The sequence below is a fragment of the Nanorana parkeri genome, unplaced genomic scaffold (genome assembly GCF_000935625.1).
Source record: "Nanorana parkeri isolate BGI_ZX_2015 unplaced genomic scaffold, ASM93562v1 scaffold565, whole genome shotgun sequence".
NCBI classification, from domain to species: Eukaryota; Metazoa; Chordata; class Amphibia; order Anura; family Dicroglossidae; genus Nanorana; species Nanorana parkeri.
The window spans coordinates 778,743-789,829 of NW_017306833.1; the positions used below are offsets into that span (position 1 = coordinate 778,743).

An 11,087-nucleotide genomic window follows, 5' to 3' on the forward strand; every position below is an offset into this window, starting at 1 on the left:
AGTCACACTGACAAGTCCTCTTTATGGAGATATTAGGGGTCTCTAGGACCCCTAATGTCACCTGGGGACCCCAAAAGAAGCTGATGAAGCACAGATCTGCTTCATCAGCTTCTTCTCTCTGGCTATAGCAGCCAGATGACTGACAGGTGAATGCGGAAGTGATGTATTACTCATCACTTCCGCATTCACAGCACAGAGGGAGTTCAGCAAGGAGGAAAATGCTGAACTCCCTCCCAGCTTACCTCTCGAGCCGCAGATGGGATAGCGGATCCCAGGATTGAAGGTGAGCGTCAGAAAAGGGGTGGGGGCACGCAGCCAGCACATACACACGATTGGCAGGCTATAGAGCCGCCGATCGTGTGTATGTGAAACAGCCGGTAACGGCTCTTTACATCGGACCCGTTTTTTTCTGCCCGTGTGCTAGGGGGCACGCGCGAGCAGAAAAAAAATGCCGTCTAGTTACGGCAACCCACCAATGTGACTTTGCCGTCCATTTTTTTGCAACGGGCGGACGGCAAGTGGTTAAGGCGCATATACATTGTGGAAGACCACCTGAAAAGCACACTGGGAAACAAAATGGCTGATTCATGTCTGCAAAATGTTGATTCTGAGGCATTTATAAGGCTAATACAGGCACAACCATGCAAATTGCTTGCCAGATTTGGCCAGAACGGGAATCTTTCCCTCATCTCTGAAGAACAGCAAAGGTAAGACATGTGCATGTGACATTTGGTGCATCTAAAGTTGTGATACTGTTGTAGCTTATGTTTCTGCTTGCTTGTGTGGCTATTGTAGGTATGTGCAGCTGCAGATCTCAATGTGTTGTGGAACTACAAATCCCAATATACAGCTACCTCTGGGTGTCATGCCTGTTTCTTTTCTCTGTGTACAGACTTTTATATGCATCACACTCGCTGTGCACTGCAGCCTCTAATGAAGGCCCAGCCGACGGAGAGCCCGGGCCTAGCAGCTCTGTGTACTGTAGAGCCGCTGGAGGGCTTCAGGAGCGTGCGTAGGCCGCGCTCGGCGCCAATGGCTGCGGGCTCTTATTAATCTCATTGTTTGTATATGGAGTGCGAGCGTAGAAATGTGAATACGATACAGATACCGTTCGGTATTCATCAAGTGGGATTTCGCATGTCGTTTAGAGCCGGTTTATGGGACATTTTACAGGTTTCCAAAGTCACATAGTGTTGATTCCTGCTACATAGCGTCAAACCAGGACCGTTCCTGGTGATTTTATAAAGCTGTAGTTCCACAGCTGCTGAAAGGCTGTCGTTGTTAACCCTTTGGCTAATGTGTAGGAGTTTATTATGTCATGGGCAGGACTTCTTTTCATTGGACAACACTCATCTACAGAAACACGTCCAAAATGCGCATCTATTTAGGGGAACGCGCAATAAGCACGTAAAAACGCGCAAAGGAAACCGTGCGTAAAATGCAAGGAAACGCTGACGCCTAGGTGTGAATGGGGACTGTTTATCATGGAAGTGATACTGGGGCCGTAAGTGATGCCACTTCCCCAAAACTAAAATCTAGTTCAGGCCTGCAAATATGGCTGTGGTCTGAGATACTGGACATTATTTAGTTTTCTGTCAAATTCTTCTTGTTCCAATCACTGAAAAATGACATATAGGACCAGGAAAACAATATAGAACGAAAATGCATTTTAATATTTAGAGACTACCTCTTCTCCTCGTTCAACCGGCGGCCGGGTCCTGCAGACTTAAATGTCAGGTCAGTTTTAACGCCCTGAAACAGCTTTTTCATAACTGCGAGGGTACAGGACGACCTGGGTTCCTATGTTTAATGAAAAAGAAAACAGACAACCATTAGCAAAGTAAACAAAAAACGGTTGACAAAGCGATATATCACACCCTCTGAGCATGATTATTGTGGACAAACGCTGGCTTACCTGACCACAAGACAAAAACGCAACAATCAAAACCAAAACACGGAAGTCGCTTCGCCGAGTTCCGTTTACCGAGCAGCACAGTCAGAGGACAAGTGCGAGACTGACAGGGCTGAGACCGAATTGAATCAGAGGAGGTGGTACTTCCGCTGAGGAGACATTAACGCTTAGTGTGGCTACAAGAGTGGTAGTTGCTAATAGCCCAATATGCCAGTGAATTTTAAGCCGGGGGATCTGGTGTTCGCCAAGATGAAGGGCTATCCTCACTGGCCGGCACGGGTTAGATCCACTTTACTTATGGTAGGGTTAGGAAATCTGATAGGTAACGCGGGCTGATCAGGAATGGCCTAGAAAGACCGCGGGTTTAGTCCTTGGGGTGGGTGTCTGGGCATTCACGTGAAAATGTTTACGAAGTCTCTATTGCTGGTTTAATTCCAGTACTACAAATCCCGGCCTATGACCTAGTGAGAGGTTAATTGCCAGGTGCTGTGTTTTTGTTATATGTGGGCTATTAATGGTTAATTCTAAAAAAGAGTTAAGAGGTTGTAAAACAAAATGTATACAGTTGCTTATATGTTCTTGTTTTATTTTTTCAGATGTATGGTTAATGATGTGTTTTTTTTTGTTTTTTTTTTTAGATTGATGATATCAGAGATGGAGCAGTGAAACCGCCTCCAAACAAGTATGCTATATTTTTTTATGGGACCCATGAGACGTAAGTTTATTGGATGCAGTCTGCTTTCAATATTAACATACAATTCTATTGTGGAGAATTTACCAAAATGTTAGTAGACAGAATCTGAATCAGTTACCCATGGCAACCAATCTAGCGTTCATTTTGAAAGCTTCACTAAAGACTGAAGAGAAGCTGATTGGTTGCTATGGGCAACTGCTCCAGATTGTGTCCACTCCAGTTTTTAAAAATCCCCTGCTATATTTTTTTCAATTCTTACATTGCTTTTTTTGCTATTGCTTTTTATTTATATTAGTATTGCTTAACCACTTCCTGTCCAACTGTTGTAATTGAACGGCCGGATGGAACACTTAAATGCTGGTGGGTGTTTTAAACCGCAGGGTGGTGCGCAGAAATGGGAAACTTTTCACATTTTACACAGGCGGTGATGGCTGTTTACATACAAGTGTTTAGGTGGCTATAGAGCCGCCCGGTCGCTTGTATATTGTGTGCAAGTGTGTAACACCTCCACCACTGCCTGTCCCAGGCTCCACTGTCCCCCATGCGGGCCCTGGACTGGCACGGTGGCTCTCTGAATAAAGATCGGAGGGTGACCAACACATGTCCTCCTGCTGATTTTTTCCCTCTGATCTCTGAATGTGGAAGTGATGTGTATTGCATCAGTTCCGCCTTCAGCTGTCTATCCCAGGCTCCACTGACCCCTGTTTCGTCCGAGGACCGGCACGGTGAGTCTTTGCATGGAGATCAGAAAACTTCCAGCGGCGAATCTCCCCCTTTGATCACTGAATGTGTTTGTGATGTGGTTTGATTGAATTACATCACATTTCAGCCTGTCATTTCAACATCTGCTGTAGCCAAAAAAGAAGGTAGTGAAACAGATCTCTGCTTCATCAGCTTCTTTGGGGGTCCCTAGGTGACATTTAGGGTCTAAAAGATGCCTGATGTCTCCATAATGAGGACCTGTCACTGTATATTTGCAATCATTTCTTAGCCCCCTATGTGATAGCAATAAAGCCTACGTGCAAAAACAACGATTGCACCCAATGTGCCGCACAAGATACAAATCACTGCAACCGTTGGGAGTGTAGGCCATAATTATATGACCATCAATCATTGCTAACACTAAACTAACTAAATTTTGGGTGTTGCAGTTCCTAAGGCGTTTAGCGCTCACTGTAATGTGTGCCTTACTGTAATCCATGGTAGTTTCCCTTCTCTTTGCTGCTCTTCCTTTTAATTCTGTATCTGTTCTCATGCTGGGCAGAACTTCTGTTTTGCAGCAGACTGCCTTGTCTCAGGAATGGATATATGGTGTCTGTGTATAGGTTTGTAACCTGAGCCAGCACTACAGGAAGAGGCCCTGAGCTGCAAAGGGAAGTTCTCCCCAAGCATGAGAAGACATAAGGATTTAAAAGGAAGAACAGCAAAGAGAAGGGAAACAACCATGGATTACAGTAAGGCACACATTACAGTATTGGTTTATGTTAAAAAATCTGAGGGTTTAATGTCACTTTAAGGCTTACAGGGGTTCTTAAGCTCCACCTGATAAGTAGAACATGATGCCGCCAGCTAGCGTCCGTGGAGACCACAACAGTACTCTCCCTTCCTCCAGAAAAAGGCCTTATATTGGGCGTGAAACACGTTGGCACCCTTTTGATACCATGACATTACCATAATATCCCTAACCCATAATATCACATTAATTGGACTCTGTGGTCATCAAACAAATAATCAACATTGCTGGTATCTATATAAGGGAGGTTATGAGTGAAGGAAGGATTTTTTTTTTTGTGTGTGCTTTAACTATGCAAATTAATTTTAACTTTGTACCAATAAAAAAGTAGTAGTGCCTAAAAAGCCCTCACATATGTTTTAATATTGTATACTTCTTTTTGGGGTGTGGTATCACCTTAACCCCATAATTAGTTCCCAAACTTTATATACATAGAATGGTAAGTAGAATAGTTGGTGGCCACTACATCGTTAAAGGAGAACTATGAGGCGAGTGCTTTTCACTCAGCCTCATAATCTGAGCCGACCTGTGACAATGAGACTGTCACAGGTCGGCTCAGTAGTTGGGGAGGTGAGCGAACACATACCGGCGCTTCGCTCACCTCTCGATCCTGTCACAACTCTCTGCCGTGACAGGGGAGGGGCTGGATTCCCCCCTCCCCGCTCCGATCCGCCAGCGCTGACTGGTACAGAGCCAGCTGTCACTCACGCAGCTGGGCGTATGCAGACATAATTGTCGGGATCCGCTTCAGCTGCGGCGTCTCAGTATAACGCGAGCTGTAGCTCGCGGTATACTGAGCCTAGGGTGACGGGAGGACGCTAGTTTGTGTCCTCCCGTTACCCTAAGGAGAACTATGGGGAAAAGCCTTAACCCCGTAGTTCTCCTTTTCAGGATAAGACCCCTACTTGCTCTACTATTACTTGATCTACTATTCATTTACTATATTGTTGCATTCGATATGTTTATATTGTTTTTCTGATAAACTGCTGTGGTGGAGCAACGTGAACCACTTCACTTCTCTATGTATATTTTCTGCAAAACTTTAATAAAAATATTGAAACAGAAAAATGAGCATCGTTTGACAACAGACATCCCCCATTTTGCTCTATCTTACTCTTTTTTTTTTTTTTTTTGGGCTGAAGATGCAAGACACACTTAAGACCTAATTTAGCAACCCTATTCCTTCCTTATACTTTTTATTGCAGTGCTCTTATGTGCGTTATAGATATCTTAGGCATGCTATTGTTTTTTGCTTAGGCATATTTCTTATTTTAAGTTTATATTAATAATACATTATTATTAGGTTTAATTGCTGGGCAACCTCTAACATTGCCTACTGTATTTGAGGGATTTCCTGATCGAGACTGGCGAGTATTTTTTCTGGGCTACCTCCCTGGTTACCAGCGACTGTTTTATTTTTGTTTAACCATTTTCCTGTGTTCCATGAGGATGATAAAAGGGTCTATTCAATGATATCATTTGCGTTTACTCCTGGGATGCTTTGAGCTTCCTTTCTGAAGAGGAGGGTCTCCATGTTTACAAAGTGATATTGAGTCTGTGCCTGTTTATTTTTATTCTTAAACAGTTATTGTCTTCTTTCCTTAGGCCCCGTTCACACCTGACCATTTTGTAGCGCGTCCTACGCTCGACGAACGCGCTACAAAACGGTCAAAAAAATAAATGGCATTGTAGTCAATGCCCTCGTTCCCACCTAGGCGTATTTCCGCCCGTCCCTAACGCCCTACAAAACGGCCCACGCCTGAAAAGGTCCCGGGACTACTTTGGGCCGTTTTGTAGGTCGTTTCCCATTGGGATACAGCCAGGTAGCCTTTGGAATCGCGTGACGGTCGCGCAACTTTTTTACCGCGAATCGCGGTAAAAAAAACGCGTGACGATCGCGCATATTACAATACGCCTAGGTGTGAATGGGGCCTTATATTAACATGAAATATACTCCTTGGTGTGCTCCTGGAAAGAAAATTGTGTCTCTTTTGGGTTAGACTTGTGCCATCCTTAATTACTTTTTGAAGAAAACTACAATTTTTAATCTTCACCCCACCTTGCCGGCGTAACATCCTCTTTTATTTATGCTTTGCGGCCTGGACTTGATGTCAATGTTTTTTTCATGTATTTTCTAATTCATTATTTGATTAGAATTTGTTTATTGTAGGGTCTTGATTCGTACACAAACCATGTGGTCTCGGTTAGAATCCATCCTCCTTGCTTTGTAATTTCTGCATGTGCTATCTCAGACTACCTGATTTTCCTGGTTACATAATGTACCCGTTACTTCCCATAATTTTACGTTGCCCTCAGTAGTGATGGTAGTGTTATGTTTTCTTCTTTAACTTCTATAGTTACAGTTAAAGTGGACACATATGTAAGCCGTCTAGAACACAGTCGACTGAGCAAGACCAGTCTATTAGCCCAAACTGTTGGTCTTAGTTGTAAACCTTCTACTCTTTCCATCTGGACGTTAAACTTTTGGGGTATTTTGAGAGGATTCTTGCTAGGGAAATAGATCTCTATCTTACCTCTTTTTTTCTTTCCCTACTCCTCTTTTCTTCCATTTTCCTGTTATACCCCTACCCTTTCACACTGTCAGTGGGGAATGGCCCTTAGCACACCTTTTTTTATCTTAGAGTGATGGACTCCGTTAGTCTGCTTTATTCTTGTCCCCTCAGGAAGATGCCCAGATTCATACCTACCCTGCTCACTTTGAATGCAAAGGGTCTTAACATATTTGAGAAATTATGTTTGTTTCTTTCAGAAATTCCTAAAAATAAAGCAGTTGGAGGCGTGGTTAGGATGTGATTTGGGGCAGATGTGTGCTGGCAGAGCTCTGTTACCTTCATCCTTATGTTATCATGGCACGGCTTCTATTTTTTCAGCTCTCTGTCACTCCTCTTGATCTCTCCCACATTGTGGACAGCTGAACATGTTTTGGATACCTTCAAATATATATATGAGCAATCAGAAATGTTCGGGAGCCGCGATGGGCCCTCTGTGCGCCTCTTCAGATGAGGCCATGTTGGACAGAATGTCGGTCAGCACTCGGACTGCTCCAGCAGAGGCAGTAGGTGCCCAGCCCTTGGGCACAGATATTCTTGCAGCCATTACCACCTGCAAGGAAGCACTCACCCCTATCCACGGATATTGGGTTTATCAGGAATGAAATTAATAGAGCTGCAGCTAACGATTATTTTCAAAATCGATTAGTTAGCCGATTTATTAAGTTCGATTAATCGGATAAAATACAATTTTTACAAAATGGCTCCAGTGATGGACTACTAGTTTTATATTGAGGTTGTAGTCCATTACAGGAGCAAGCTTAGAGCGGTGGAAGTAAAATGGAAAAAAAAAGTGTGGTGTGTAATATAGGGAAATGAAAAGTGTAAAATTATACAGCAATGAATTCAGAATGGCACCGGCTATAGAGGACTACAAAACCCAGCAATAGTACATTATAGCTGGCCGTATTCTGCATTGCGCTGTATAATGTACTATTGCTGGGTTTTGTAGTCCTCTATAACTAGTGGTATTCGGCATTTCCCACTGTATTATTGCTGGGATTTGTTGTGCTCCTCTATAGCTGGTGGTATTCTGCATTGCGTTGTATAATGTATTATTGCTGGGATTTGTAGTCCTCTATACAGCGTAATGCAGAATACCACCAACTATATAGAAATACAACAAATCCCAGCAATACATTATACATACAGTGTATAATGTATTGCTGAGATTTGTATTCCTATGTATAATATACAGCACAATGTACCATCAGCTATAGAGGAATACAAATCCCAGATGTGGATGTGGATGGGCGGTGCGCGTGAGGTGGGGAGGAGGTGTGGATCGTGGATGTGGGCGGGCGGTGCGCGTGAGGTGGGGAGGAGGTGTGGATGCGGGCGGGTCTGGCGAGCGTGAGGTGGGGAGGAGGTGCGGCACGCAGCGCGGAGCTGTGAACAGTGCCAACTAATCGGAAGCCGATTAATCGATGATTTAAAAAGTTGACAACTTTTTCAATAATCGATTTAGTTGTTGCAGCCCTAGAAATTAAAAAATTCTGAACCTGTCTGACTAAGGCGGAAAGCTGCATATCAAAGCTGGAAGATACAGTGCGGTTTGACTCCACGGACTTGTGCACTCCAGCGGCAGGTGAGATCTCTCCATGAACGGTCTGTTGACACTGAGAATAGACGCAGACCCAATAATGTCAGTCTTGGGCCTTCCGGAGCATGCAGAGGGAAATAGGCCTGCCGACTTCACAGAGTCCTTTCTCGTGGAGCTCCTGCACTTGAACGATATCCCATCCACCTTTGTGGTGGAGTGTGCCCACCACGTTCCACCTAAACCGCCGGTGCCCGCAGCGCCACAGAGAGCCTTCCTTATTTGTCTGCTAAATTACCTGCATTGAAACTTGATTCTCACTGAGGCCCACAAACATCCCTCTCTGATGTTTGAAAATTCCTGCATATACTTTTTTCCGGATTATTCGCCCGAGATAAAACATCAATAGTCCTTTACTGAGTGAATGATGTGAAACCTCGCGCCACTACTCTAGTCAAGTTAAGCAGCAGCTGAAATCTGTGTGGTCAGATATAACGTATGAAATTAATGGTAAAAGCCGCGCTGTGTGAATGAGACCGCAAAGTGTCAGATATAGTAGATACTGACCTTGGAGTAATGTGATACAATGTGTAAAAAGTGCAAAACAAAAAAGAAACGCATGTATATAACATGCACCTTAGTGTAAATGTAATTGCTACAAAATATCCATAATGAAAAATCAAATGCACTAAATATTAACTGTGAATCAATGTGATGCAATGTGCAAAGAATACCGACAAGAAAAACGCATGTGTGTAACTTGCACTCCAGTGAAAATAATAAATGGTTAAAAAATGTCCATGATCCTGGATCTTCAATAGTCCATTAAGTAAATAGAAGATAAAACATTGGATGTAGAATAAACTTAGTCTCCTGTGACCATCAACAGAGAAATCTTCTGGAATGCACCTCACCTTTAGCAGAGACCCACCAGGGTCTGTATGCGCTGTTCCTCTAATTCAAAACAGGTAGAGGAAGCACCTGATGCCGAATACCTCCCAGTGATTACCTCCTCTCAGGTACAGACTCTCTTGCAGTCTCAGGAATTGGAAACAGACAGTTCATCCGAATGGCCTATGCATCAGATAAAATAATGCATATCTGATGCATTAGAGGAACAGCGCATACAGACCCTGGTGGGTCTCTGCTAAAGGTGAGGTGCATTCCAGAAGATTTCTCTGTTGATAGTCACAGGAGACTAAGTTTATTCTACATCCAATGTTTTATCTTCTATTTACTTAATGGACTATTGAAGATCCAGGATCATGGACATTTTTTAACCATTTATTATTTTCACTGGAGTGCAAGTTACACACGTGCGTTTTTCTTGTCGGTATTCTTTGCACATTGCATCACATTGATTCACAGTTAATATTTAGTGCATTGGATTTTTCATTATGGATATTTTGTAGCAATTACATTTACACTAAGGTGCATGTTATATACATGCGTTTCTTTTTTGTTTTGCACTTTTTACACATTGTGTCACATTACTTTAAGGTCAGTATCTACTATATCTGACACGTTGCGGTCTCATTCACACAGCGCGGCTTTTACCATTAATTTCAGTCCTTTACTGAGGTTCACCGGAGGCTCCTAGACGAGGGAATCAAGTATAGTCTTCTTCACCCCAGTCGCATTTGAGTTGCTGATGGAGACAAGGCCTTCTTCTTTGACACTCCAGCCGCTGTTTCCACCTAGCTATGCACACTTGTTCTTCCTATCAGTTTTACTGCTAACTTAGAGTTTACTCCTGGTCAAGTGTACCATACCCCGCAGCAGACTGTTGACTTTTGCTCTATGTTGCCATGTGTTTTGTTTAAAGGTACAAATACCGGTTCTAGACAGGGTTGCCCCCTTTCTCCTCTACTGTTCGCCTTGGCTATTGAACCCCTGGCTCATTTGATATGCAACCATCCCAATATTACGGGTGTACCCGTAAATGGTACACATCACAAACTATGCCTGTTTGCTGACGACATCCTTCTCTCTCTTACAAACCTTAGTTTCCTTACCTAACCTGCTTTCTCTTCTCTCTCAATTTGGTCTACTATCCTGCTTAACTATCAATCTGTATTTCAAAAGTCTTTTATTATTATTATATTTTCACAATAACAACATATACACATATCTTACATACATTCATTCATACATACATACAATCATATATTCCCCTATATTACTAACATTCTTGCTCTTCCCCTTACCCTTCCCTCCTCTTTCCTACTCCCCAAAAAATTATGATTTATAAACATGTCCTTTTGAAAAAAACATCATTTTTAACTTGTATACTATATACTAATCAATGTCATTTAATGTCGGCTGATATTATATCTAGTTCATTTATTTAACCTACACTCCCCCTGTGTTTTACACCAGTTTACAACTAAGAAGTAAAGGGACAATTCTTCGGGAGAGAAAAAAAAAAAAAAGGAGGGGAAAAAATTCAACTAAATAATAATTCAATAGACTCTCTACCAAGGTTCCCACCCTCCCCTCCTTACTAGGGCTATCTTACTTCATATAATCGCCGGTCTCTGTCTTAAGAGCATCCATTTTAATTGATCGATCGGCACCTTTTGAAGCTGACAAGGGCTCCATCAGGACCCAATCTGGGAGATACTTCTGATTGTATACCCCGGAAATCTGTGCAATACGGGCAGCCCTATAATATTGAAGTAGATTGGGGACCCCCAATCCTCCCGCCTTTCTGGTTTTATACAGTACCTTTTTTGAAATCCTGGAGCTCTTATTATCCCATATAAACTTAAATATACACGATTGGAATTTCTGTAGATCAGGTTTACGTACTGCTATAATAAAGCTCGGAAATAATATAATATTTTCGGGAGAAGAGT

General features: G+C 42.8%; 1 protein-coding gene across 1 annotated transcript in view; it reads left to right on the forward strand.

The window, feature by feature from the left end:
- Positions 1–2,072: 2,072 nt before the first annotated feature.
- LOC108791662 (hepatoma-derived growth factor-related protein 2-like) overlaps positions 2,073–11,087 on the forward strand; it is a 96,423-nt gene continuing 87,408 nt past the window's right edge. The window contains exons 1-2 of the mRNA XM_018562203.1: positions 2,073–2,191; positions 2,551–2,627. Coding sequence (XP_018417705.1) covers positions 2,120–2,191; positions 2,551–2,627 — 149 coding nt within the window. The 5' untranslated portion in view covers positions 2,073–2,119. The remainder of the gene's footprint in view (positions 2,192–2,550; positions 2,628–11,087) is intronic.